The sequence below is a fragment of the Gambusia affinis genome, linkage group LG09 (assembly GCF_019740435.1).
Source record: "Gambusia affinis linkage group LG09, SWU_Gaff_1.0, whole genome shotgun sequence".
Classification (NCBI taxonomy): Eukaryota; Metazoa; Chordata; class Actinopteri; order Cyprinodontiformes; family Poeciliidae; genus Gambusia; species Gambusia affinis.
The window spans coordinates 29,905,820-29,933,660 of record NC_057876.1 but is presented as its reverse complement, the minus strand read 5'-3'; the positions used below and the strand labels follow the sequence as shown (position 1 = coordinate 29,933,660).

Sequence of the window (27,841 nt, the reverse complement as noted above, 5' to 3'; positions counted from 1 at the left end):
AAGGGGAACAGAATTTCACAAAAAATAAACAAGTGACGCGTGTGACGTTACATCCGTTGAGGAAGTGAGGCAGCACGGGACGATAAGGTGAGCGGGTGAACATGCTGAAGCTGCTGCAGGTGAGTTTCCGCCGCCAGGTGTGGAGGAGCGTCTGCTCCGCGGCGGCCGGTGAGGGGGCGGCGCGGGGAGCCGCGGCAGCGGCGAGGAGGGCGGGAGTCCGGAGCTGCACCGTGGATCCGAACCTGGAGGAACAGTTCGTGTTCCTGGACTCTGCAGGTGAGCACCTACAGAACCTCCTGCTCTGCTACTGGTTCCGGTACCGGAGCTGGCTGCTGTTCTGACCCGATGTGTGGTTCCGGTTCTGATACTCCGCTGAACAGCTGAGATGTTCTGTAGATCCTTCCAGACCCAGCTTCCCGGGTCAGAACCGTTTAGAATTAGCATGACCAGAACCAGAATGTGTTTCCAGGTTTGTTGGTTCTGGTTCTTTTGGACCTCTCACTGGGTTTTATTCCCAGAACTGTTCTGCCTCAGTTCAAGGATCTCAGCTCGGTTCTGGTTCCTATAGTCCAATTTCACAGAAAGTATTCACACCGCTTAAACTTCCCTACATGAACAAACAGGAGCCTCCAAACCCGGAACCAGAACCCATCCGGTCCAGAATGTTCTGGTTCCGTCAGGACACTCGGCCAGAAATATTATGGGATGGTTTTTAGATCAAAGAAGATTCATGGCCTAGTCAAAGGTTTCAGACTTTTATTGGTAACAAATGCTGATGTTTCTTCTTCTGCTCCTTCTCATTCTTCTTCTCTGAACGATTTGTTGTCACATCAGGAAGTTCTGATCTGCCAGAACCGTTTGGACCTTGGGCCAGTCTGAGTCTGAGCTTTGATCAGCTGACGGCATCGGATGAATCCGATTGGACGGAATCAGGTTCTGCTGCTGGTTCTGTTGGGTCAGCCTGAGTCTTCTTGCTCTCTCCTGTTTCAGGTCTGGAGGAGGAGCCTGATGAGGAGCAGCAGCTCCGCGTCGCCTCAGGTTCTGGGTCTGGTTCTGACCGTCAGGACCGGACCCACCTGAGGGCACTGGAGCGGCAGCTGCAGGTGCTGAGGGGCGGAGCCTCCCAGGGGGCGGGGCCAGACTCCTTCATGGAGTTCCACGATGAGGAGTTCCCGCTGGAGGAAAGCCTCATAAAGTCCCAGAAGAAGAAGAAGAAGAGGAGGAAGGGGGCGGAGCCTAATGGCGAGCACCGCGTGTTTGGGACGGCGGACGCAGGCGTTGCCGTCAGCGACACCAGCTGCTCCGGCTGCGGCGCCCTGCTGCACTGCGCCGCCGCCGACCTGCCCGGCTTCCTTCCCAGCGAGAAGTTCAAGGTTCTGATGGCGGCGGGGAAACTGGGCGGAGCCACCTGTCAGCGCTGCCACCTGCTCACCCACCACCACAAGGCGCTGCACCTGCAGCTGACCCGGGACCAGTACCGGGACGTGGTGCGGCGGGTCCGGGCCCGGAAGGCGTTGGTGCTGCTGGTGGTGGACCTGCTGGACCTGCCGGGTTCTCTGGTTCTGGACCTGCTGGACCTGGTGGGCACCAACAAGCAGGTGGTGGTTCTGGGCAACAAGGTGGACCTGCTGCCTGCCGACGCGCCCAACTACCTGCAGCGCCTGAAACGGCGCCTGGCGCGGTGCTGCCAGGACGCCGGGTTCGGGCCGCAGGTGGCCGACGTCCATCTGATCAGCGCCAAGACGGGCTTCGGGCTGGAGGCGCTGGTCTCCGCCCTGCAGCGCTCCTGGAGCTACAAGGGCGACGTCTTCCTGGTGGGCGGAGCCAACGCCGGCAAGTCCACGTTGTTCAACGCGCTGCTGGAGTCCGACTACTGCCGGCCGGCCGCCGCCGCCGCCCAGCGCCGGGCCACCATCTCCCCCTGGCCCGGTACGTAACCAGAACCAGAACCGGACCTGCGGCCGCCGCTGCGCCAGGCTGACCCACTGTGTCTCCCTGTGATGCGTTCAGGGACCACACTGGAGCTGCTGAAGTTCCCCATCACCAACCCGACTCCTTACCGAATGTTCCAGCGTCAGAACCGCCTGAAGGAGGCGCTGCAGCAGACGGAGGCGGAGCTACCGGCCGACGAGCTGCGGCGGCTGCAAAGGCTCGGTCGCCATGGATACCTAGTGGGTAAGGAGGGGGGGACGGAGCCATGTGACCAGGGGCGGAGCCAGGTGGGTCTCTGATCACCTGCTCACCTGTCCAGGTCGGGTCGGTCAGACGTTCCGGTCCGGTGGATCCAGAAGCGACGAGATCCAGTTTGATCCGGACAGCCTGGCGTTTGGTGAAGACGGAGGTTCACAGAAGGAAGGTGGGTTCTGATCGGGTTCTGATTGGGTTCTGATCGGGTTCTGATCGGGTTCTGATCGGGTTCTGATTGGGTTCTGATCGGGTTCTGATCGGGTTCTGATCGGGTTCTGATTGGGTTCTGATCGGGTTCTGATCGGGTCCCACCTGCAGGTTCTAACTCGGTTCTGCCTCCTCCTTCAGCTGCCGTCGGGTCACACGACGAGCCGAGCGCCAACGATCTGAAAGACGCCCACTGGCTCTACGACACGCCGGGAATCCTGAGAGAGAGAGACGTGAGCCGCTCGTCCTCGTCCTCTTCCTCGTCCTCGTCCTCTTCCTCTTCCTCGTCCTCGTCCTCTTCCTCTTCCTCGTCCTCGTCCTCTTCCTCTTCCTCGTCCTCTTCCTCGTCCTCGTCCTCTTCCTCTTCCTCGTCCTCTTCCTCACCCCGCTCCTCTTCGTCTCAAATAAGTTTAAAACCATTTTTTTCCATCCAGTAAACTAAAGTATTTGATCCCGTGTTAATAAATTAATAAATGTTTTTAGCTCCTCCCTACATGCAGTTATTGTAAAAATTAAACTTGTTTTTACATAAAAACATTTAAATTATTTCTCTCATTCTGATTAATTGGAAAACATTTTTACACATTTTGAATCTATAAAAGTGAAATCTCGACCTTTTTATTCGCAACGTTTTTCTGAATCCACTTCCTGTTTCTGCTCTCTGGACTTCCTCAGATCCTCCAGCTGCTGCAGGACCAGGAGGTCCGGTCAGTGGTTCCGACCCGGGCCATCGTTCCCCGGACCTTCGTCCTGAAACCCGGAATGACTCTGTTTGTGGGAGCGCTGGCCCGGATCGACTTTCTGCAGGTAGGGAGGGGCTAACTGACGGGGGATGAGCTGATTGGTTAACGAGGGACTCCTGAGTAATGGCCGCCGTCTGCAGGGCAGGAAGTCCTGCTGGTTTTCTGTTCTGGCCTCCAGTCAGGTCCCAGTTCACGTCACCGGTCTGGATAAAGCCGCCAGCGTCTACGAGCGACACGCCGGCCACGCCCTGCTGGGGGTGAGTCACGTGACCTCACTGTGACCTCACTGTGACCTCAGTCAGCCCGTCGTCACGGCGCCGTGTGTCATGTCTGCCTCCGTGTTGCGTTCAGGTGCCTGCAGGCGGGTCGGAGAGGATGCAGCGTTTTCCTGCGTTGGTTCCTCAGGACTTCAGTCTAGAGGGTCAAGGTTACCTGGAGGCCGCCGCTGACATCACGCTCTCATCAGCAGGTGAGCCCCGCCCCGCCTGCAGCCGCCAGGCTGGCTGTGATCCCCTCTCACCTGCGTGTCGACTGTCTGTCAGGTTGGGTTGCCGTGACGGCGTCGTCAGGTGAGCGGGTGGAGCTGCGGGTTCACGGCCCGGAGGTGGCCGGGTTCGGCCTGCGGACGCCGCCGCTGCTGCCTCACGTCGCTTCGCTGAAAGGAGAGCGGCTCCGAAAGTCGGCCGCCTACAAACCGCTGAGGGCCGCCGGGCAGATCCACGGCCTGAAGCCCAGCAGGAACTGAGGCTGACGCACCTGGACAGGTGGGGGCGGGGCCAAGGCTGGAACTGCCTTCCCTGTTACCATGGTAACGGAGGCTGATGAGACCTTGAACAAAGACGAACTCGTCTGAACTCTACCTCTGCATGTCGTGATCTGTTACCATGGTAACAGGTTCTGACGGCTCAGTTATTCCACCATGTTCTGATTCACTGTCGGTTACCCTGAGCGGTTCTGATACCGGAGCGGGTCTGTGGTTCTGGTCCCTATGTGTGTATAGGAAAAATGAGACGGAACCAGACAGTGAGGTATTTACTGTTCACAGCTTCATCCAGCCCCGGTTCTGATGGACCCGGATCATGTGACCAGCTCTGTTTTTGTTCCAGTAAACTGGGTCGAGGAATCAGAACTAGCAGCCCAAACAAACGGACATTTCTGTTCTTTTTATTAAAGGTTATAAACTGCAGTGCCCCTGCTGGTCAACACCTGCAACAACATGGAGCCGTCCAGCAGTTCTACCAGAACCCACCCGACCCAAAAAGTCCAAACAGAACCCATAACCATCAAACAGCTGATGCTTGTCCCCATCATCCAATGACGTCATTCTGCCAGCCTGGTTCTGGTGGGTCCGTTTGAGTAGAACCAGACCAGGTGGTTTTGATGTCTCGGGCTCCTCTGAAGGTTCTGACCTTCCTCAGACGTCATACAGCTTCTCCTCTTCTTCGCTCCTCCTAATAAAGGCGGATGACAGCTCCTGCAGCAGCAGCTCCTGGGAAGCCGTGCAGACTCCGGGCCGCATGCCGCCCTCTGCTGGCGGGCCGGGGGAACTGCAGCCTGCGCTGCCCTCTGCTGGCGGGCCGGGGGAACTGCAGTCCACCCCGCTGCTGCTGCCGCTCCGCTCCAGCGTCTCCAGGGAGCCGCGGACAGAAGGGACCCCAGGGGCGGCGGCCACGTGGTCCAGATGCCCACTCTCTGACAGAACCAGCCGGGTCTGCTGGTCCGGAACCTCCTGGGTCTCTGCGACGCGGCTGGACCGGAAGCTGGTCTCCAGAGACTTCAGCACCTGCAGGCCAAAGTCCCCCACCTCCTCGTAGAGCGGTTCTGGAAGGTCCGGAGACTCGGCCCGCTCCTCAAATGAGTCCTGCTGGATCTTCATAGGCTGGACACAGACAGAACCAAACCCCACCCAGATTAACGATACCGAACCCTCTGGCAGTTCTGCACAGCTTCACAAACTGAAATCCTAAAATGGTTCTGATGGGCTTTGTTCTGAATTCAAAAATCTTTAAATATAATAATAATTGTTCAATTGTTTAAAATTCTTCAAAATAATTTTAAAAAATCTCAAATTTATTTCTGTTTCAAAAGATCAACTATTAAAAATTTGCTTCAGTTTAAAATGTTTAAAGAATAAAATGGTATAAATATGTTTTTCTGTCTTTCAAAATTACAGATATGTTTTTCCAAAATATTAACTTTTTAAATTTTGACTGATTTAAAAAAATAAAATTCTTTCAACAGAATTTCTAATAATTTTGGGGACATATAAAAAAAGCATTAAAAGTCTGTAAACAAGCGGTGCTGCAGAGAGCCGCACTGGGTTAACGCGGTGATTTCCTAACGGTCCGATCCGGGCTTCAACACACTGCAGGTCGCTTCAGGTTGTTGCAATCATCAATTTATTCCACTTTGACAGCCATACTTCAGACTTTACCAGGACTGACAACAATAAGCCACATTACAGCACAGTCAACACAAATGACGACCAGCACCGGCTTCCTCATACATACAAACCAGTTTGGCTCCCATTCATACCTCAGTGACAGTCCCACCCTGTCGAAGCCGTGAGCTGCTGCCTCATCAGTAACTGCTTATTTCAATCATATGGCTCTGAGAAACTCTGAGTTTTTTATTTACAATTATGGATGATCTAATTTTTGACTCAATTTCTTATTTTTAGTAAAACAGAGTTTCAACCGGATTTAATAAACCAGAAAAACTTTTCTGAACTATTGGATCATTTCCAGTTCTACTCTCTGATGTTTCATGTTTTCTCCTCTAGAAAAGACTTAGACCAGTAAAGAACCAGTAAAGACCCAGTTTAAACCGGTAAAGAACCAGTTTAAACCGGTAAATAACCAGTGAAGGACTGAAAACTTACGAAGTACATGGACAGCGTCCTTCGGTCGTGAAGCTTCCTCTGCAGGGAGAAAAGGAGAAGAAACTGAATTTCAGTCCTGACCCGGTGTCTCGGTTCGGTTCTGACCAGTCCCGGTTCTGACCAGTCCCGGTTCTGACCCTGCTTCTCACCAGTGTCTGATTGGCTGACAGCATGCTGCTGTTGCTCTCGTCTCCTCGGATCGGAACCAGTGGCATGGTGCCAAACTTCTGCTTGGAGATGTCGGAGGAGGAGTGGCGCCGCAGAACCGGCGGGCCCGGATCATCGTTCTGGAAGAGGAGCAGAACCCGAGGTGAGCGGCTCCGGTGCCGGTTCTAGTTCCGGTTCTGCAGACTTACCTGAGCCCGGAGGAAGCTGGTGACCCAGTCCCACAGCTCGGCCTCACTGCTGCAGCACAGGAACCTAGAGCGAGGGGTAAACCGGGTCAGGACTGAACCGGGTCAGGACTGAACCGGGTCAGGCTAGTTCTGGTGCTACTTACAGCTGGTGCTTGTCTGACATCACTGTGAAGCCCCATCTGCAGAGACACACGTTACCATGGAGACGCTCTGCTGCAGCTTGCTGTTACCGGATCAGAACCGGAACCCAGACCAGGACTCTGATCCCGGCCAGCGTCAGCTACAGCAGAACCAGGTCCAGTTCCTCCACTACCAATGATCCGCTCAGATCTGGATCATTGGTTCTGACCGCAATGAGGTCATTACTCTGAGGGCCAATGAGAGTCGGTTCTGGACCCAGTTTGGTTCTGATCCATCAGAACAGAACCAAACTGGACTGGTCTAAACAGTTGGAATTGGACCAGAGCTGTTCCGTTTCAGATTCTGGTTCTGTTCCTGGTTCTGGTACTGGTTCTGTTTCTGGTTCTGTCCCTGGTCCTGGTTCTGGTTCTGTCCCTGGTTCTGGTTCTGGTCCTGGTTCTGGTCCTGGTTCTGTTCCTGGTTCTGTCCCTGGTTCTGGTTCTGGTCCTGGTTCTGGTCCTGGTTCTGGTCCTGGTCCTGGTTCTGGTCCTGGTTCTGGTCCTGGTTCTGGTTCTGGTTCTGTTCCTGGTTCTGGTACTGGTTCTGTTCCTGGTTCTGGTTCTGTCCCTGGTCCTGGTTCTGGTTCTGTCCCTGGTTCTGTTCCTGGTTCTGGTTCTGGTACCTGCTGGGAGCTTTCAGCTTGCGTCGGATCCCGATGTAGATCCTCATGGTCTTGAGGGGCCACTCCTTCTCTGGCTTGATGCTCTGCAGGGAGACAGAGAGCGGGTCAGAACCGGGCCAAACTGGGTCAGAACCGGGCCTGGGGGTTCTGCATACCCTCCTGTCCTTGAGCAGCAGCAGCTTGTGGTCCCGGATCTGGAAGGTTCTCTCCTGGAAGCGGTTCCCCTGCAGCAGCTTGGGAGGCTCCTCCCTGCAGCGCAGCAGCCCCACCTTCATGACGTCACACCTGTAAGCTGGGAGGGGGGGGAGGGGTGAGCTAGTAGCAGACAGACAGGGGGATCCAGGTGCGCCACCTACAGGTCAGGATGTTCAGGCCTTCCCCTATAGGAACCCTCTTCACTAGCAGGTGGGCGGAGCTTGGGTCGGCCATCTTGCACCATTGCAGCGCCTGTTCCAGAACCTTCTCCTTGGGATGCAGAGGACGCTCTGGAGGACGAGAAGAACCGGGTTCATTAGATCAAAACTAGGTCCTTTTGGGTCGTGCTGTGGTGGCGTAGGGGACAGCGCAACCCACATTTGGAGGCCTGGAATCCTGGACGCGGCCGTCGCGGATTCGATTCCCGGACCCGGCGACATTTGCCGCATGTCTTCCCCCTTTCCTGTCAGCCTACTGTCACATAAGGGACACTACAGCCCACGGAAGACCCCCTGGAGGGAGGGGGGAGGAACAAAAAAAAAAAAAAACTAGGTCCTTTCGATTAACTAATGACGTTCCTTCATCAGGACGTGATCTGCAGCTCTCGCTGGAGCGGTTCGCAGCCGAGTGTGAAGCGGCTGGGATGGCGATCAGTGCCTCCAAATCTGAGGCCATGGTCTTGAGCCGGAAAAGGATAGAGTGCCTTCTCCGGGTCAGGGGGGGTGTCCTGCCCCAAGTGGAGGAGTTCAAGTATCTCGGGATCTTGCAGATTGGCGCAGCGTCTGCCGTCAAGCGGGCGCTGTACCGGTCCGTCGTGGTGAAGAGAGAGCTGAGCCAAAAAGCGAAGCTCTCGATTTACAGGTCGATCTACGTTCCCACCCTCATCTATGGTCACGAGCTTTGGATCATGACTGAAAGAACGAGATCACGGATACAAGCGGCCGAAATGGGTTTTCTCCGTAGGGTGTCTGGGCTCTCCCTTAGAGAGAGAAGCTCAGTCATCCGGGAGGGACTCAGAGTAGAGCTGCTGCTCCTTCACGTCGAGAGGGGCCAGTTGAGGTGGCTCGGGCATCTGGTCAGGATGCCTCCTGGACGCCTCCTTGGTGAGGAGTTCCGGGCACGTTCCACCGGGAGGAGACCCCGGGGAAGACCCAGGACACGCTGGAGGGACTATGTCTCTCGGCTGGCCTGGGAACACCTTGGGATTCCTCCGGAGGAGCTGGAAGAAGTGGCTGGGGAGGGAAGTCTGGGTCTCCCTTCTGAAGCTGCTACCCCCGCGACCCGAGAAGAAGAAGCGGAAGAAGATGGATGGATGGATGGTTACTATAATATTTTATTGTAATTTGGCCTCCATCCAGCAGGGGGCGTTGCTAGTCATCCTCAAGCAGAGCCTCCGAGATAGAAACAAAGATGGCGGAGATATCCCGGACGGTGTGGGTTGATAAATGCTCTTATGCGGTTCCTAACACTCAACAAACTCCTGAAGTTTGACATGAATTCAGCCGAGCTGCAGCTTCTGGCTCATAAACTACTGAAAGGCTGCGAAGGCGGGAATGTGATGGCAGAAAAACGGAGGGAAGTTATAACGATGGACGGAGACATGGCGGCAGTAACGGTAGATTCAGAGGGCTGCGGTGAGTTCACGCACTTTATGGAGAAAAGTTTTAATATTCCTTCAAGAGAAACCAAACACACTACTGTAAGAATATCTGCTGACATGTTTAATTCTTTTTGTCTTATCCATTTATCGACCTTTTAGGTTCTTGTTATGTTTTATAAAAACAGTTTAATAATGTCTTTATTTAGTCATTATTTAATACACCGGACACAAGATAATGTTACAATTGAGTGATTTTTTAATTAATTCATTTTGTATATCGTGACCTTCCTAAAATGACGGTCTGTCTTTATTTTTTTGCCAAGGTAATGATGATGATGATTGTTATTATTATTTTTGCATAAAAACGTCTTTTGGAAAGAAAGCGGTGATATTTTTGCCGAAACGCTTTTGTCAAAAACCAACTGATATGAAAAATGAAACCCTTCATGTTATGGAAAAACGGTCGAACCTCTGGATGCAAGAGAAAACTCAGGTTTTTAAGAAAATGGCAGCATAGATTAACTCCAAAATCAACAACTTGCATTCTTAGTAAGTAAATAACTGATCAGAACCGAGTCAGGACCGGTAGAACCGAGTCAGGACCGGTAGAACCGGGTCAGGACCGGTAGAACCGGGTCAGGACCGGTAGAACCGGGTCAGGACCGGTAGAACCGGGTCAGGACCGGTAGAACCGGGTCAGGACCGGTAGAACCGGGTCAGGTCCGGTAGAAGCAGGTCAGGACCGGTAGAACCGGGTCAGGTCCGGTAGAACCGGGCTCTCTCACCCAGCTGGCCGTCCTCGATGGCTTCGAAGGTCATCCAGACGTCCCTCTCTCCGGCCGGCACGTTCCTCATGTACAGAACCTGATTGGTCAGCTCCTCCGCACACATGGTGGGCGACACCTGCGGGGTCAAAGGTCACACCGTCATATCTGGGAGCACTGAAGAGGGCGGAGGGCTGGAGCTACCTTCAGAGTGACGCAGCAGTCGGGGATCTTCAACTCCAGGTAGACTTCGATGATCAGGTCGCCCGCTTGAGAGAGCTACAGACAGAACCGGATCAGAACCGACCCAGCAGAACCCACAAATCAAGACAGCGAATTTTGGGTTTTCCCAGATTTAATTTTTGGAAAATCTGGATTTTTTTTCCCCCACCAATGTGACAATGTGATATCAGCATCTGGTTGGACATCCATGTTTTACAGCTTCGTCTCTGGTTTTCCAGGTAAGGAAATCCTTCATGTTTTAACATCAGCATCAAATTTCCAGCAGCAGCCGAGTCTGCTTAGGAGGAAGAGCTGCTCTCGTCAGATCCTGATCACTGCAGCAGCTTTTTCTCGTTAAAACAAAGATTTTCCTCTTAATTTTCTTGCACTTTTACTCTTAACATTTTGACTTTATTGTCATAGTCAGACCAAAACTTGAATGCTGTGAGGAAACTCAAAGGTTCGTCTCCCCTGTGTGTGTGTGTGTGTGTGTGTGTGTGTGTGTGTGTGTGTGTGTGTGTGTGTGTGTGTGTGTGAGAGTTGACCTGAGTGTCCTTCCAGCTGGTGATGAGGCTGATTTCCAGTTCAATCTGAGTCTGATGATCCTCATCGATCTGAAACAGAACCACAGGTTAGCAGGTTCTCCTAAGTCAGAACCACTGGGTTCTCCTCGGGTTCTCCTCGGGTTCTCCTACGGGTCGATCCACCTCAAACACGTCCAGGTAGTTGTCGATCAGATCCTCCACAATCTTCACCTCGTGCTCGCCCTTCCCGTCGGTCTGGAACAAGCTGGGAGCAAACAGCAGCGACAGGTTCTTGGTGCACATCTGGTTCAGGTCAGCGCACTTTTGGACCCTGATGAAGAGGAGACGGGTCAGAACCGAAAACTGTTCCCTGCCGCCAAAACTGCTGATGATGGTGAAGACCCTGACCTGTAAAGATGGCTGATGAGCGCGGCCAGAGTGGTTCGGTTGACCCGAGGAAGGCTCCAGATGATCTCCTGGTAGCGGTCCAACCGGGAACGTTTCTGAGGAAGTTCTGAACGGGAAACAAGATGGTCTATCAGGATTCACTGATGGTCCCCAGTGGGGGGGGGTTGTGAGGATCGAGACCGATGCCGTCGTTTCTTACTCATTCTACTGCATGTTGGTTCGCAAGACGTAACCGATAGCGTCTGGTTTGGGATTTTCAAAATAAAAGCTCCTCCAGACTCAATACATAGAACGGACATATTTAATTCTTTCTTGCGCGGCCCGGTGGTTGGGGACTACTGCTCTAGCTTCATATTTAGCTAGTGAGCAGGCTAAATATTTAACTGGGATCTAAACATTTAATTGGCAAGTTGTTTGGAAATTGGCCTCCTGGACGCCTCCCTGGTGAGGAGTTCATGTCCCACCAGGAGGAGGGGAAACCCAGGACACACTGGAGGGACGATGTCTCTCTGCTGGCCTGGGAACGCCTTGGGATTCCTGGGAACGCCTTGGGATTCCTGGAGGATCTGGAAGACGAGACTGGAGAGGGAAGACTGGGCCTCCCTTCTGAAGCTGCTGACCCCACGACCCGACCAGGATAAAGGGAAGAAGATGGATGAAAAAAATTTGGAAAAATGAACTAGAACGCCCTCCAAAATGTGATTTTCCACTGGAAACTCTAACTACCCCCAGTTACATTTGAAGGAGGACGTCACGTTTTCAATATGGCTGCTCCTCACATCAATAGTCGTAAGCTGTAGTGGAGGCATGTTTTATAAGACTCGCATGTAAAAGTGAGTCTAAAATCAAGGTTACATGTAGCGCCTGCAATGATGAAGTGAACACATCAAAAGTGGTGACTGGTTATGAAATGTAAAGCTTATAAGAGATGATTGAACGATATTTATGGGCATCATTGTCATGTTGAAACCAGTTCTCCAGGCAACTGGCTCAATATCTGGCTAACATCTAAACAGTCGGGAACTAAATATTTAGTGAAAAATCAAATGTTTAGTTTGGAAAATAGTTAGCAGGCTAAATATGTAGCATCCTAATTAAAAATTTAGTTAGCTTGCTAGCTAATTATTTAACTTGCCAATTAAATATTTATACTGAAACTGTGAAGTTTATAAATGAATAACATGGTGAAAATGGAGCCCCGTGTTTGTTTGGAGGTGGTAATCATAACCCAGATTACTGCTGATAATGGTTAAGTTTACAATCGGCGCCCCCTAGAGGAGTGTTCTGCACGGAGCTGGACTCACTGGCTGCCTCCTGCCACAGCGGGTGCAGCTCGGCCATGAAGATCGGGTCGTCAATCTCTCTGAAGAACCTCTTCAGAACGTCCGTCACGTCTTCGATGAAGTGGTCGCCGATCCGCAGTTTGACGTTCCGCGCGTCTTTCCGGAACTCGTCCATCAGCAGTCGGATCCTGGATTTGGCTCCGTTTTTCCTGTAAATCCCTTCATGGCCCAGACCTGCAGGGAACCAGAACCGTGAACCGAGAGGTTCTGTAGCCAGCCGGGTCCGAAGCGGTTCTGCTCACCGTACTGCGTGATGAAGGCGATGCAGCTGTCCACGATGATGGGAATGTCGTTGCGGCTCATCTGCTGCTCCCGCAGCGCGTTCCCTTTCCCGCCTGCTGCCCGCTGGATGTCCAAGAGCCACAGCGAGAAGTCGGAGCGACCCACACCCTGCAGGTGTAGAGTCCTGACCAGAACAGAACTGGAGATGAACCGGAACAGAACCTGAACAGAACCAGTAAGACGCGGTGGAGCCGGGTCGCTCCTTGTCTCACCTTCCCTTCTCCACCAGCACCAGGATGTCTTTCTTCTCCTGATTCTCACTCTCGGAGGTGATACCTTCAACACAAACACAGACATTCCCACTGAAACCACCAGAACCTGGACCAGGACCAGGACCCGGACCGGGACACTGACTCAGTTCCTGCAGCCGGTTCAGGTTGACGATGTCCTCGGCCGCGCCGTTGGTCCGGGGACAGACGAACAGGTTGGACTTCTGCAGGACGAAGTAGGCCTCTTTCCACTGCTGCGGGTCCAACATGGCCCGGTACCGCAGCAGTCCGACCCGCTCAAACTCCCGGGTCAGAAGGCAGTGACAGCTGAGCGGCGTGGCGGCCTGCCGGACCAGAGTGGAACAGAACCGACTTATTCTCCTTGTTTTTCTCACAGACTTAAACAATCTGATCAGATACGTTTGTTCTGGTTTCTGTGGATCTGAAAGGAGCCAAAACCAAGATGTGAGGCGGATCGGACCTGTCCGATGGCTTTGGTCCAGCTGTGCAGCTCGTCGGCCGTCTCTAACCCGAACAGGAACAGCTTCTCTGGCGCCACGTACAACTCAAAGGTGTAGCGGAACCTGCAGGATGGACCGAGTAGAACCGTCGGGATCGGACCAAGCAGAATTGTTGTGTTCATTCGGAGCCCTGCAGGGGGCGGCGTGGAGCTGAGCACCCACCTGTCGATGAAGCCATTGTTGTTGCTGGCAGAATCGGGTCGGCCGACTCCCAGACACACAATGTCCTTCACGTCGATCTGCAGGCACGGGTCGGCCGAGTGGTCCGACTTGAACAGAACCAGGGACCGGTCCACGGAGCACCAGAACTTCTGGAAGTCTGAAAGGAGAACAGATTGGGTTTGTTGCCGCAGCAGAACGTGGTCCGGACCGGTCTGGTCGATTGGCGGTTCGTTCTTCAGGAGTTGTCTGACCTTCGCGGGTTTTCCTGGACAGAGTCCCTCTGCCGAGCGAAGACGCCTTGTAGAGGAAGCCGGAGTGAAGGACGGGCTGCATGATCTCATCGTACACGCTGGGATCTGCAACCAGAGCCAGACGGACGTTCAGTCACTTCCTGATCCATCGTCCGGTCCCTGATTGGACCAGAGCCACGCAGCCTCTCCATGGTGTGACTCTCCCTGCTGCAGCTAGGGGGCGCTCTACAGTCGAACTCACCGTGTCTGACCAACTCCTTCAGGAGGATCACGACTGGCTAAAGCAGCTCTACTGAGCAGCTGGTGCCGCCGCATCCCGAGTCTATAACCTCTGGTTAGTGACCGCTAGTTACCACGAGGAACCGCTAGTAACTGTAACCATTAGTAACAGTCAGAAACCTTCAGTAAACATTGGGAACTGTTGGTCAGTAACCATCAGCAAGTTTTAATGATGGTCAGTAACATTAGTGACCATCACTAACTGTTTATTTGTTGAGTTTAAAAATGTTTTGTTTGTATTATGTGACTAATTTTTAAGATCTTCTGTAATCAGTTTTAGTTAAAGTTTCCTCTGGATTTTAACAAGCGGTTCTGCTCTGACGGACCTCACGGCACCAGGAAGCGCCTCACCTGCAGGGCTCGGCTGCTGTCTCTGCTGCTGGAGGTCGTCCGGGTCGCCGGCGAGCCGGGCCGCCTCCGAGAAAATCTGAGTGACTGTTTTCAGGAGCGTCTGCTCAGAGACGGCGGAGCAGAGGACCTGCGGGACACACGGAGAACCAGGCGTTCACTGCTGCAGGACAAACAGCTGCCAGCTGAGCGGGTCACAAACCCAGAAACATGTTAAAGCTCATCAGTCTGATAATGAAGCCGCCTCCCTGCAGGTGTGACAGGGAAACCCCTCCAGTCTGACCTTCAGCAGCTCTTCCTGGCCGCTGAACGCCGGGTGGGCCCGGCGGAACCGGCCTTCTCGGTACTTCTGGGTGATGAAATCCCGCCGCTGCTCAGGCGATGCGTCACAGTCCAGCTCCTCGGACGCAGGGAGGCGCGCCGCCCAGAAGTCATTGGCCTGGTCGTTCCCCAGCATGATGAACAGCTGACACACACACACACACACACACACACACAGGAGTTTCAGCGGCTCAGAACCTGCAACCCCACCTGGACGGATGATGGAGGCTCACCTGAACGATCTCGTTGCTCCAGACGCTGGTGTCGAGTTTCAGACTCTGAACCTTAGAGACCATGGTCCCCAGACCTCTGTGCTGCCCTGCACACACACACACACACACACACACACACACACACACACACACACACACACACACACAGTACGTCTTCAAAGGACTTGGCAAAGTCTTTAATGTTTTTCCATAACGTGACCTTTGACCCTAAAACAGGAGTAGTAACCACTGGATATTCTGGACCGGCTGCTGGCCGTCAGAGTGGTTCTGACCCAGAAGTTGCTCCACTGGGCCTACCTGCACAGTTCTTACAGATGACCACACACAGGTTGATGGAGGCCCAGTCCGGGTTCTGGGCCTTGCAGTCGGCGCAGGTCCGGTTGGATCGGTTGGACCAGATCTTCTCGGCGACCTCGTAGTCCGACAGCGTCTCGGCGATGGCTTCCTGCAGCGCCTCCATCCAGTCCCGCTTGTCGCGGTCCGACTCGGCCGTGAAGCTGGAGAGAGCGAGGAAGGGTCTGATGTGAGCCGGGTCACCAGAACCTCACCTGGGGAGGGGGTCTAGTTGGAGGGGCGGGGCCCACCTGAAGGTTTTATATGGCGTGATGAGGTCGAAGCTCCGGTGTTTCCCGTCCCGGATCGTCGCTCCGCGGGCCTCGATGACGGTGATGCCGATCCCGTTCCTGAAGCACTGCGGACAGAGACCGGACCAGAACATGACTGCATCAATTCCTGTCACCTTTGACCCCTCCCTCACCTGCCGGCGGGGTGGCTCACCTGCTCGCTCTTGTAGAGCCAGATCTGGTCGGTGTTGATGGCGGCGTAAACTCTGGACTTGGTTCCTTTGAGCTCCAGGGCGCCGTGTTTCTGGCAGTGCGATCCGGGTCCGAAGCGGCGCCGCCCAAACACCTGGTGGTCCCGGACGTGTTCCTGCAGGGTGGCCACCCAACGCCGCCTAAGCACTGCCATGGCACAGCAGGAAGCAGTCATCACCATGGCAACAGCAAAAACAAAAACAGGAAGGAGCTGAGCTCCTGGGTTTTTAAACTCCGCCCCCAAACGGTTCAGTTTTAGTTTCAGTGTGAATTTGGTTCTTATGATTGCTTTGGACGGTTCTTTTAAAACATTCACAGTGTAAAGCTCCCCCACAGCATCATGCTCCCACCACCATATCTGAAAGGGAAAAATTTAGAAAACAAAACTGGTTCCAGAAGGTTTTTGACCATATAAATTTTATACATATATTTATCCGCAGATGGATAGATCTATAGATAGTTCCCACTGTGATCCGCCATCTTGGTAGGCAAACTCAGAGCACACCTGAATCATGGCCTCCAGACCAACATAAAGAAAATACATTGATACTCTTGACCAATGAAGAGAAATAAACAAAATGGCTGCTTGGGGATGGACCCGAATAAGATGCAGGATGTGGCTTATTTCCTGTTGCCGTAGCAACTTAACAGCAACTGTCATGACAGTTATGGATACCTACCAAGATGGCTGTCGGCTACAAAGTTCCTGGAAGTGTGACATCACATAAGAACTATTTATTCGCTAGAGGTGAGGTGGAAATACATTTTCAGGAAAAGTTGTGACACAGCGAACGCTGCCATCTACTGGTGATTCTCCACCTTAATAGAGGACCCACAGTGGAAGCTACGCTAGCTAGCAACCTCTACTTACAGGAAGTAGTAGCATCAGATGACATCACGCTCTGTAACGAGCAGACGGAAACATGACGAGTTCACTATTCTGTTCTTTTTTGAAACTTTTGAAAGTTGCCTGACAGTCAGATGGAAACATGAGTCATGGATAGATTTAGATCAATTATGTTAGTTTAAACCAGACCAGGTGTATGAAAACTTGTGGTTGTAAATGGACCTTCAGCAGGAAGTAGAATCATTAACTTCCTGTCTGCGAGTCTCACCTTCGTTTTCGGTCCGAAATACGAAGATCCTGTGACTCGTCACGATCTCAAACTTGTTGTCTTTGGCTGGGCGGGCCATCTGGATGGCAGCCAATGGGATCACTCCTTTAGGGTAGACATCCTGAACGAACACAGAGGGGAGAGGTCAAAGGTCAAACATCTGAAGCAGCTGGAGAGCTGATGTCAGGAGATTTCCTGAACCAAACAGCTCAGAACGGTTCTTCTTTTTATCTGGTGGTTTATTTGTTGTATTTTTTTTTCTGGAATGGTTCTGTGTTCCTCCTTTGGTCAGACCGACCCAAAATGACCCGGTCTGACCCGGTGATGTTGCTCTAAACCGGACAGGGATTCCTACCTTCTCACTGCCGAAGTACATCAGGTTTTTCCCGTCAAACTTCACAAAACGTTTCTGGAAAACATAATTCCTGAAACGAAGACACATCTGGATTAACGGGCCGACCCAAACCCGACACGTCCTCTGGTTCTGATTGAAACGCGCCCCGCCCCGTCCTGCCCTCACAGCTTAAAGAGGACAGACACACCGAGCAGAGGAAGAAGAGGAGGAAGAGGAGAGGCAGAGGCAGCTCCACAGGCAGGACGAGACACAGGGAGGAGCAAAGAGGAGGAGACGCAGCACAACACCCACCGATGACCTCCGACCCCTGAACACACACACAGAAGCCTGTGAAGCCAGGTGAGAAAAACAAAGCCTAGTTTGAGCAGGTATGGAAATCAAACGCCCCTCTGGGTTGGCATGGAGACGATTACAGAAAGAGTTCAGCAGAAAAGTTTAGATTTCAGCAAAATCTTTAACATGCGGACACAAATGTTGTTTGGTGATTTTAATTATAGCACGTTTTCAGCAAGAACGCTAGCTAAAGAAAAATTCAAGATGGCCGTAAACTGCGCCAACATTTACCCCAGATGAATTACTTTGGTGTCAAATCAAATCTGGACACGTTATTTATGAAGCACCTCCCAGTTGTCCCTTCGTATAAATCAAACGCACCCCTGTGGCGACAGCTTGTCCAGGCAGCCGCTGATGATGGGCGGGGCTCTCTCTGTCAGGGAGGCGTAGCTGGCGTAGGGCGAGATGGTGAGGTCGTCGTCCGCCTCGGGGGGGAAGGAGGAGCAGCGGAGAGGGGGCGGAGCTTGGCCCACGGTGCTGTAACCCGGAGAGTCTCCGGAGAGAAACGCCTGCGACAGCCGCTGCGTCCAGGAGAACTTGTGGCTCCTGCAGGTGGAAACAGAGTTTGGTGACCTGGTTCTGACCCGGATCAGTATTCAAAACCATAAACCCAGCTTCTCTCTGGGTCAGAACCTGATCTGATAAATGGACCCGGTTTATTCAGTCCTGATCTGGAGGAAAGTCGGGTCTGCTGACTGGAGAACTTTAGGGCTGTATGTTCGGCCCAGCTGTGGTTCTGATTGGATTCGGAATCCCTGCAGATGACCCGATTCTCTGACTGACTGAAAGGAGCTAAATCCCAAACATTCCCACTTCTGGTGGTCCAGCAGAACTTTGTTCAGCTTTACCCATGATCCTCAGCGGCTCTCCCCTCCTCTGTGCCGTCGGATCGGCTCCGGTCGCTCTGCAGAACAAACCGGTCGGTCAGCACACGGTGAGGCAGCAGGTGGGGGCGGGGCGGGGGCGGGGCTTGGTGTCTCACCTCAGAGGCCGTCGGCGACCTCCGGCTCTGGAAAACGGCCTCGCAGTACGGACTGATCTCCTCTGGGTCGTCTGCGGAGGCTGGAAATCAGAAGACAAAGATTGGACTGGGTCATGTTCTGGTTCTGCTGTGATCCAAAAGTTTCAGAACCACCACAAGCCGGACTCACCTCTGGCAGATCCTGAGGAGTTGTTGCTCAGAGTGCTGCCGCTGAAAACCCAAATAATCACCGTTGTTACTACATTTATGTCTTCATACAACAAAGAAAATAAAAATCATGTTTAAGCATTTGGTCAAATATTCCGACCTCAACCACGTCCAACATCAGTGTCTGACCTCACCAACACCCTCATGTAGCAAGCATGGATCCTGGAGACCCACCTGTTCCTGTCCAAGTTCTGGTTCCGGTCTGGATTCCTGGGCGGTGTCGGCGGAGCTGCCTGTTGGCTGCAGTAACTCCTCCCTCCACTGGGGGCAGCAGAGCTGGGGTTGGTGCCCCAGTAAATCTCGTTGGAGACCATCTCTATGCTCCCCCTTCCGGGAGAACCTGACGGCCCAGAGAGTCTGGTACCGTCCAAACTTCCAGGTCGGCCTGGAAGAGACGATAGCGGTCGCATCTCTGCAGAGGAGGGGGGCGGAGTCAGGGAGGCGGCGGGGCCGCGGCTCGACCTTGGAGGGACGGGCGGTACCGACCCGACTGCGTCGGACAGAGAGAGGCTGCGGCTGGGCCGGGTTCTGCCCACCTGGCTGGGTCTGCGCCCGTCTGTGGGCGTGGCCTGTGAGGTCAGACCTTCCAGCACGGTCAAGCAGATGGATTCCTGGGAAAGCCTCCGGTCCGCTGGCGCCGCCGCATCTGATGCAGCGCTGAACTGGACCGGTGCCGTCCTGCGGCGGTTGAAGACGGTTCTGGGTTTGGGGATGGGTTTCATGGCCGGGCCTTTCCTGCGGTCCAGGCTGGCTGCGCTTCCTGGTGCGAGCGCTCGGCGGTGCGACGTGGCGATGCTTCCTCCCTGCGACGGGTCACACGGGAGAGCGGCGCTCTGATTGGCTCGTTGGGCTTCCCTCCGCTGGATGAGGCTGACCAGGCGCAGGATCCTCTTCCTGTGTCCTGTGGCGGCTACACCCAGACTGACCAGAGCGTCATGGTCCAGGTGGGCGCAGTCTCTGGCCAATAGCAGGCCGGCTCGGCGGAAGGTGTCCAGGTACCTGCAGGGAGTCACACTGAAGGTCACACGGTGTCTGAGGGTCACAGGACTGCCACGTGGCGGCGGCCTCACCTGTCCAGGTGGATGGAGGCCAGGAAGGTTTCAACCGCTGAGCTTCCGTCCAGCGTTGCCATGGTGACCAGCATGGAGGTTGGACCGGGCTTCATCTCCTCCGCCAGCAGGAAGCTCTGCGGCCATCACTGACCTACAGCCGGGCCGGACGGCAGCTGCTCATCTGAGGGAGACAGAACCGACCCGTTAGCCTGGGAACCAGAACCAAAACATCTGGACTTAGGTTCTGGTTTGGAGGATCCTGAAGTCATTTTGTTGCAGTAAATTGGATTTTAAAGGCATGCCACACTTTTCAGATTTTCTTCCAGTTCTTCTCTCATTTGTTTTGGTCGGTCACAGAAACTCCAGACACAGCCGACCTTTGACCTCTGTGGAGCAAGAGCAGGGTCTGAACCTTAAAACTTTCCAGCCAACAGGAAGTGACATGACTTCAGGACATTCCAGCTCCAGGACCGTCCAGGAGCGGCCCAGTTCCTCACCAGAACCAGAACCAACACAGGCACAGGTCTTCCTTTGTTAGCGACCCGCCCTGCAGCTCAGAGCTACATCCTCTGAGGCACTCCCTGCATCCGGTGTGTGTGTGTGTGTGTGTGTGTGTCAGTGGGCTGTAGGATGTGATTGCTCAGAGACAGACAGGCCGGATCGGACCGGGCTGAGGCAGAACCTTCCATCACTTTGTTCTGTAGAACTTCTTTAACCAATAAATTGAATCGTAGATTTTAGCACCTTGAAGATTTAAATAGTTGTTTTTTCTTTTTTCTGTACAGTAGTCCTGAGATGGAACCTTTGTGTTTGCATGTTTCTGGTACGACGGTAAATCTGATGCACAGAAAACAGCTGGATGGAAGCGTGTTCTGTCGGCTAATTTCTACTTCAGTTGTTCTGGTTGGATGCCGGAAAAGGTTGTTGTGTTAAAAGCTGTTTGCAGTGATGGGTTAATCAGATTACTGATTACTTGATTTGGAAAGTAACTAAGTAACTTTTGGTTGCTAACTACAACACTCCTCCTGTGAAAATGACATTGAGCTGTTCCAATGTTTAGTTTGAAGTTATTTCATAACGGTAACATCATCAACATCTCCACTTATAAGGCTGAACTGAAGGGGATCCTGTTTCATGGTTACAACAGTACAAAACAACTTCAGTCATGTTAGAGTGTTTTTCTGTGTTGCTCTATTATCTGGAAAACTAAGTAGGATTTTATCCCCCCTCCCCGCCCCAGCCTCCAGGTTCTGCGTTACGGCCCTGTGTTTGCTGTCGCAGCGCAGCGAACCTCCGGCGGCTCCACAGCTCAGATGGCTGCACAGATTGGTGACACTTTTCTTGATATGAATGATTATAACGGCGTTTAGTTGCACAACTTTACAGACTCGTTCATTCGTGGCTGTTTTCACGTTTATTGCTCTGCTCCTCTTGGTCTCCATGTTTTCTGGAGCGCAGCGCGAAGCTCGACGTCGTTCACAGGTAATATATTAACTTGACATTAACAAAGACGGATCATCTGGGATAGATGGACAAGGAGAGCGGGACTAAAACTAGCTGGACGTCAGACACATTCTGGGGTTTATGTCTGCTTACTTCCAAGCAAACTGAAACGACTCATTAAATCTGCAAGCGACTTCAGAAAAAACAAGGTGCTTCTAAAAATCGGACTTGGTGAGTGAAACTCGAAATAGTTCCTGTTTTTCCAGCAGCAAAATGCACATCTCACTCCTCCCTCCATCGTTTACATTTCTGTGGCTGCGGATACTGTCGCACGGAAACGACGGTCGCTAATCAAGACTCGTAGAGGAAATAAAATGAAATTACAACAAAAATAAATAGTAACACAAAGTGATTTTGATAAGTAACTGTAATCTGATTACTGGATTTGAAAGAGTAACGCGTTAATTACTCGTTACTGACAAAAATGGTCAGCTGTCAGTAATGCTGGGTGTTAGCCTATCAGAAGCTAATATTTTAAATTTCTGAAGTTAATCATTTTCTGATGACTTATCAGAAGGTTGATAAGCTGATATCAGCCTATATACAGCATCCGGATGCTAACATGTAGCAGCTAAAGCTAATGTCGGCGTCCACAGTCCAAATTCTTGAAGAAGCTCCACGAATAATCAGAGAAACTGTGGAAAGTTGTATGAATGTAAACTTTCTGTAAAGAACAGATTAAAATCTACAAATATCTGATTTAAAAACTGTAAATATCTCTTATGTTCAGCTCATTTATTTGGTAACATAGCAGCAAAAGGGGTTTGGAATTGTAAATGGTGCTGATTTTGTTTTAGTTTCAGACTCCCCTATCTGCCCATTTTCACACTAGCAGAACTTAGCAGAACCTCCAGCTTCCTGCAGGTCCATCAGGCTCAGCACCACTGGTACCAGAGTGCACTCAGGTCAGGTTCTGTTGGGTTTTCTGACCGACTGATAAGAGGTTAAGCAGAACGTTGAAGTGGAAGAAAAATCATTTATGCAGCCAGAGATCTGAAAAGTGTGGCGTTTCGCGGTCGATCCCGCGCAGCTTCCTGCTGAAGGGCAAAAAGCTGCTGGCATCAGTTTTAGCTGTTCAATTCTCATTACAACACGTTAAATATTTATGCGTCTGATATAAAAAAGAAAATTGGTTGCAGGACTTTGTTGCACTATAACTAGATAACAAGGTGAGGAAGAAGTTTAAGAAAAAAATAGCAGGGAGAAGGAAGTAAGTCAGTTATGCTAGCTCCCTTGTGACGACTTTAACGTATAGATGTGCTGTTACAGTTACAGTTCAGTAAAAAATAAAAATATGCGACCTAAACACCAACTCTGACAGATAATCAGGTGTTTAAATTAGCTGTGCTGGATCAGCTAATAATAGCGGCAGCTAATCTAGCACAGCGATCACTCAGTAATAATCACAAAATAAACATTGAACCTGAAAACAAATTGAATTTTCTGTTCTTGGTGTTGAAAATGCTTGAGTGTTTTTGGTGTGGAATCCTGAAACTAGTGGAGCTGTTATCAGTCAGTTGCCATGGCAACGGGTCTGCGGATAGCGTAGCCAATACAAAGAGCGAGAAAATCCCAGTGATGAGTGTTTATGTTTCCTTTGCTGTGGCGCTCTGCACTGAATTAATCGTACCAACATCTCCAGATTTCTCGTGTAAAAGAATCGTCTCCCCGGCTCTGTGCGCTTTCACAAAATGTCCAGATGTAAACAGAAACATGCAACGGATCCATAGACAGTTGTAGTCAGAACCAGGTCTCGCTGCAGGTCCGAGTCCGTAAAGGGGAAACGTCTCGGTCCCAAACTGTAGAATCTCTGCCTGATCAGAACCAGTTCAGCTCTCCATCAGGAGGTTCTGAACTAGAACCTGCTTCGGGTCAGACCTTCTCCTGCATCAGAACCTTCTGGGTCAGAGGAGCCGAGAGCAGCAGCAGAAAAGAGATCCTGAGAACAATGAGAACAAAAATATCCGCAGAGCGAGGTCGGCTGCGTCCAGCGAGAAGACAAAGCCCAGCAGGAAGTGAGTCACTGCCACTTCCTCCTCTCAACCTTTCCCTCATCCAGACCGCAGCAGTTGCTCCGATCCCAGACCAGCCAGAACCGGGCCAGAACACAGATCCAGGTCAGTCAGAACCCGGACCTTTGCCAGTTTCTCAGGAACTCACCAGCACAGTTAAACAGGAAGTGGGTTTCAGCATGTGGATCATTCCAGACACTGGATCCTTCTCTTAGTACTGGGTCAATGGGCTCAGCTAGAACCCGACCCAGTCTCAGAGCCCCGCATCTGACCCGTCTGGCCTGGCAGAACTGGAGCAGAACCCTGGCAGCGGACAGGAAGTTGTGGTCTAAAAGAGGAGCAGAGGAAGTCTGTAGCAGCTTCTCTCCCCGTTAGTCAGACGCTCACAGGACGGGCTGAGTCAGCGCCGCTTCAGGCCCAGACACACAACTTTTACTGCCAGGTTCTGACCCGATCCAGCCTCCGGGTCGAACCCAAGAGCAGCTGGAGTGCGTTGTCGGTGAGAATACTCGAGAAGTGAGGCAGGAAGTTGGTGAGAGTCATAGAACGAGGAAGCACAGCAGGAGGATACGTCTCTCCCATCCAACTTCCAGATACAAACGCAGCTGGAATATCAGAAGGATCGGATCAGAACCGAGGTCCGAAATTCATATTGATGGACTGCAACTCCAAATACAGACAAAGGGCAAAAGGTCAATCTGACCTCCACACAGTTTATATTGTCAGTCACTCAAATCACAGCACTGATGTCACCTGCATGAGGCTGGCAGAGAGCGATCCAATCAGTTGCTTCAAACCGAACTTCAAACTTCTGCTTCCTGTCACCATTTCCTATCAGCCATCTTCCCAACAGGTCATCTCTTCACCAGAGATCCATCCTCAGAGCAGAGAGGAACCAGATCATGGTCCGATCTCCCCAGAGGAGGTTTTGGATTGGAGACGTTCAAATCCTTGACATTAGCATAAAACAAATCCAAAGTTTTGTTTTCTCTGGTGGAGCAGCCGACAAACTGGTGAAAAGTTGGCAGCAATGAAGAGTGAGAGACATGATTAAAATCACCAGATATTGCCACAATAGCGTTGGAGTGTTGTGTCTGTATCCTAGCAACATCAGAGCTGATGACATCACATTATCGGCAGCTGCTGAGGGTGGAATGTAAACGACGCAACACTGGAACAACACAGACTAAAGTCCAGTTCACACGACACGATTTTAGAATTGTCGACCGAAACCTGAGACACTAGCAGACAATAAACCGTAGGCGTATCGGGTTTTACCGGGTTCTACCGGGTTTTACCGGGTTCTACCAGGTTTGTCCGGGTTCTATCGGGTTCTATCGGGTTCTACCGGGTTCTACCAGGTTTTTCCGGGTTCTATCAGGTTCTACTGGGTTTTTCCGGGTTCTACCGGGTTTTTCCGGGTTCTACCGGGCCGTGTGTCCAGCCACAAGGTAAGACCAACACACCACACCAACTGATTTCTCTCACCGACATTCAGATTCCAGACAGAAAATCCTGTAAAAAAGTATCAGACGTGAATTTAGAGTAAACCAACACGATTTACGTAGAAGCAATAATGATAGTTAGTGAGTTTATTTTAAAAGACGTAACGAAAAGAAAAGGCGTTGGATTAAAGCGTGGAGGACGGGGCTCTAGTGACGGCACTGTGATGTGGAGGTCAGTTTGTTTTCCAACGTCACCATTTATGTGTTCAGATCATTTTCTGTTTTGTTGTTTCTTTAAGCTTCATCAGTTAATTAGTATTTACCGTTTAATGTTTAAAATTACATTGGCACAAAATAATGGCTACAAGTCCAGTGAAGTCATTTTAAAACCAGCATTAATCAATGTTTTACTACAATCTACCTGCAGTGCATGTGGCTCTAGTGTCAGCGTAACGTCCTGACTGGATGCACAGCCTTCTCTTTATGACCTTTATGTCACTCTAATGAGGAAAAGTTAGCAGGTTCATCAACTGCAGTACCAGTTTCCCTGCAGCTCCTCTCCTGGTCATTTCTATATTCTCTGCATGAAATGTTGAATGAACATTCAGGATGTTTCCACATTTCATCTCTGATGTCACCGGACTCTCGGCTGCGCCATGTTTGGGATTCCCTCTGTTCTTAATTCACCATGCTTTCTGATTGGCTGCCTGTCACATTCAACAGGCTGCGTTCTCCCAGTCGGGGGAAACCAGTCGGCTGCGATAAACTGGCCAAGACGATCCAACATGTTGACTATACCAGATGTTGGATCGGAGCAGCAACACAGGCAGGATGATCAGTTACTGCAAGAGAGAATCTTGGAACGTGAAATGTTCTGAGATTGTCTTAAGGGGAAAATCGGGGTAGTGTGATCTGGGCTTAAGGTACAGAAACAATGACCTTTGACCCCATAACAGCCTGCAGGAAGTGTGGACTGACACTGATTAGCGTTTTCCTCCCTGGTTGGCTGTAGAACCAGAACCAGGACAACTTCCCAGAACCAATGGAACCTTGAAGACGGTTCTGTACCCTGCAGCAGATCCAAAACACCAGCAGCTCTACATATGAAGGTAGTTCAATGGTCTAGTCAAAGTCCAGACTGAGATCCTGTTCAGCCTGACCGTCAACAGGCTGGAAGACCCTCTAATAGGAGGGTCAAAGTTCATCCTCTGGGCGGAGGGTTAGGGCGCGAATATTTCTTCACAAAGGGTCCCATCGGTTCTGAGAGACGAACCCGGCCTGGCCCAATCCGGCCCGCTTCAGGAGCAGCATTCCCGTCATTCCAGCCCCGCTGCTTATCTGGGATCCGTAAATCTGCAGCAGAACAAAACACAGGATGCATCCGGGCCGGGTCAGGACGTCCTCTATGATCGGATCAGAACCGCAGAGTTATCACCGTCTGAGTTCCCAGAATTCCTGGAAAAGTTCAGTCCTGATCAGAGCCGGCTGGTCCGGTTCTGAGGCCTCTGCCCCAGAACAGCAGAACCTTCTGGATCCACAACCAGCCAGTCTACAGAACCAATTCAGAACCTCCTCACCTCCAGGTGTTTCTCTGTCTCCGCCCTCTTAGAGATGTCCAGGTGTGGAGCTCTGGGTATATACTGGGAGTACTGGGAGTAGTGAACTGGTTGTGGCTTCAGCTGGAGCGCCAGCGAGGCTCAGAGGACAGAACAACGGAGACGCTGTTCCACCGAGAACAGAGCGCCGATTGTTCCTCACCAACTGGAGATGCACACTGGGAGGACTGGGAGGACTGGGCCAGCAGTCAGGCTGCAGACTGGTTCCTCTGGTTCTGGAGCTGCTGGGTCCGGTTCCTCCATTGGCCTCCAGTTGAGTCATGTGATCGCGGTTCTGCTGATCTGATTGGCCGATCGGACCATTGATCCGATGATTGAAGCAGTCTGGAGGTTCTGGTTCTGGTTCTGCCCCAGACTTTCCAGTCAGTTAAGTTGGACCTGCAGCTTCCAGAACTGATCCGACAAATAGATCCCAGATCCTGGATCAGAACCACAGACTGACCCTAATGCAGGACCTGGAAGGTTCTGTTCAGGAGAGAACAGAACCTTCTATCTCATCTGAACCTCATCAGATTCTGGAGTAAACCCACAGAACCAGACAAGACAAGTTGCTGCAGATGCTCTATCAGTCTGCTGATACCAGAACCAGAAGAGGCTCAACAGCCTGATAAGGAAGGCTGGTTCTGGTTCTGGTTCTGGTTCTGGTTCTGACTGTGGAACCTCTGGAGGTGATGATGCATAGAGGATTCTTCATTAAATCAGAAAACGTCTTAAAACCTCTGACCGTCGTCTCCACCAGTGTGTCTTTGGTCAGAGGCTTCTCCAGACTCGCCGTGACACAGACTGCTGCAGGAAGGGTCTACTGAAGAATCCATGATTTACAACATTAATTTGCCTTTGGGATCAATAAAGTACGTTTGATTCAAACACCTGCAGGACCTGAACCCAGAGTTCACCTGTTGACTCTTCATCATCTTCTTCTTCCTCCAGAGACCGGACTCAGAAACCAGAACTGAACCTGCAGTCAGAACCCGAGTCCACGCCCTCACCTGTCCAGGTGTTCTCTGCAGACCGTTCAGCCCAACTAGCTCCAGACTTTCAGAACTGGACCTGTCAGTATGTGGGTTTTACCTCCTCTAGTTCTGGTTCCGATTGGACCTGGAACCTGCTCTGATTCTGGTTTTGACTGAACCTGGAGCCTGTTTTGGTTCTGCCCCCATGTGTTCAGAACCAGAACCGGCTCGGTCCGCTGCCTCCCTCCCAGTCTCATTAAACTTTCTCACCTCTGATCCGGTCCGCTCTGTGATCCGGTCCAGTCCGGTTCCTGGTTCTAGTCCGACTCTGAGGTTCGCTGCTGGTGTCGGTTCCGGTAAATCCGCCAGTAAAGCCCGGAGTCGGGCTGGGTCGGACTGGGAACTCTGGGAGGAGAAGCTCCGCTTTGACCGGAGGAAAACAGCTACCGGCAATATTAAACGGCTGCAGCTTCCTGTCTCCTTCACAATAAGAGGCGTGAATCTGACACCACTTCCGGTTGAGAGAAATCAGATGTACGACTCAGAAGAATTATCAGATTTATCTGAACAGGGAGCAGAATATCAGCTAATAGCTTCACCGGGTCATAGGGCATG

The 27,841-nt window shown here is 51.8% G+C and overlaps 2 protein-coding genes across 4 annotated transcripts; one reads left to right on the top strand and one right to left on the bottom strand.

The window, feature by feature from the left end:
• Positions 1–8: 8 nt before the first annotated feature.
• Positions 9–4,447, top strand: noa1 (nitric oxide associated 1). 2 transcript variants are annotated; one of them, XM_044126625.1, is made up of 10 exons: positions 9–276; positions 991–1,929; positions 2,011–2,175; positions 2,252–2,356; positions 2,536–2,627; positions 3,070–3,201; positions 3,278–3,394; positions 3,489–3,606; positions 3,680–3,901; positions 4,311–4,447. In XM_044126625.1, exons 1-9 carry the CDS (start codon positions 102–104, stop codon positions 3,880–3,882), a joined length of 2,046 nt encoding a protein of 681 aa, XP_043982560.1. In that variant the 5' UTR covers positions 9–101; the 3' UTR covers positions 3,883–3,901; positions 4,311–4,447. The 2 variants fall into 2 exon arrangements, with proteins under 2 accessions (XP_043982560.1, XP_043982559.1); XM_044126624.1 differs by lacking the exon at positions 4,311–4,447 and having other exon boundaries at positions 34–276; positions 3,680–4,173.
• Positions 4,286–27,681, bottom strand: arap3 (ArfGAP with RhoGAP domain, ankyrin repeat and PH domain 3). Of its 2 annotated transcripts, XM_044126613.1 has the most exons (36): positions 27,497–27,681; positions 19,716–19,878; positions 18,820–19,644; positions 18,608–18,648; positions 18,439–18,518; positions 18,305–18,360; positions 17,778–18,002; positions 17,311–17,430; positions 17,124–17,193; positions 16,769–16,889; positions 15,616–15,800; positions 15,423–15,529; positions 15,136–15,335; positions 14,839–14,924; positions 14,568–14,750; positions 14,288–14,414; positions 13,658–13,762; positions 13,407–13,563; positions 13,205–13,307; positions 12,869–13,067; positions 12,727–12,790; positions 12,475–12,638; positions 12,194–12,406; positions 10,890–10,995; positions 10,665–10,812; positions 10,503–10,571; positions 9,940–10,014; positions 9,757–9,874; positions 7,533–7,661; positions 7,332–7,468; positions 7,177–7,259; positions 6,518–6,553; positions 6,375–6,438; positions 6,168–6,305; positions 6,019–6,057; positions 4,286–5,016 (listed from the first exon to the last, which is right to left on the bottom strand). In XM_044126613.1, exons 2-36 carry the CDS (start codon positions 19,808–19,810, stop codon positions 4,552–4,554), a joined length of 5,133 nt encoding a protein of 1,710 aa, XP_043982548.1. In that variant the 5' UTR covers positions 19,811–19,878; positions 27,497–27,681; the 3' UTR covers positions 4,286–4,551. The 2 variants fall into 2 exon arrangements, with proteins under 2 accessions (XP_043982548.1, XP_043982549.1); XM_044126614.1 differs by lacking the exon at positions 17,311–17,430.
• Between the last annotated feature and the right edge of the window lie 160 nt (positions 27,682–27,841).

Coding starts and splice junctions, on each gene's coding strand:
- noa1 (XM_044126625.1), top strand. CDS start 102: ATGCTGAAGCTGCTGCAGGTGAGTTTCCGCCGCCAGGTGTGGAGGAGC. Junction 277..990: donor CGTGTTCCTGGACTCTGCAG/GTGAGCACCTAC, acceptor CTCCTGTTTCAG/GTCTGGAGGAGGAGCCTGAT. Junction 2,628..3,069: donor GAATCCTGAGAGAGAGAGAC/GTGAGCCGCTCG, acceptor GGACTTCCTCAG/ATCCTCCAGCTGCTGCAGGA.
- arap3 (XM_044126613.1), bottom strand. CDS start 19,810: ATGAAGCCCGGTCCAACCTCCATGCTGGTCACCATGGCAACGCTGGAC. Junction 10,572..10,664: donor ACTACCTGGACGTGTTTGAG/GTGGATCGACCC, acceptor GTTCTGTTTCAG/ATCGATGAGGATCATCAGAC. Junction 7,469..7,532: donor AGGCCTGAACATCCTGACCT/GTAGGTGGCGCA, acceptor CCCCCCTCCCAG/CTTACAGGTGTGACGTCATG.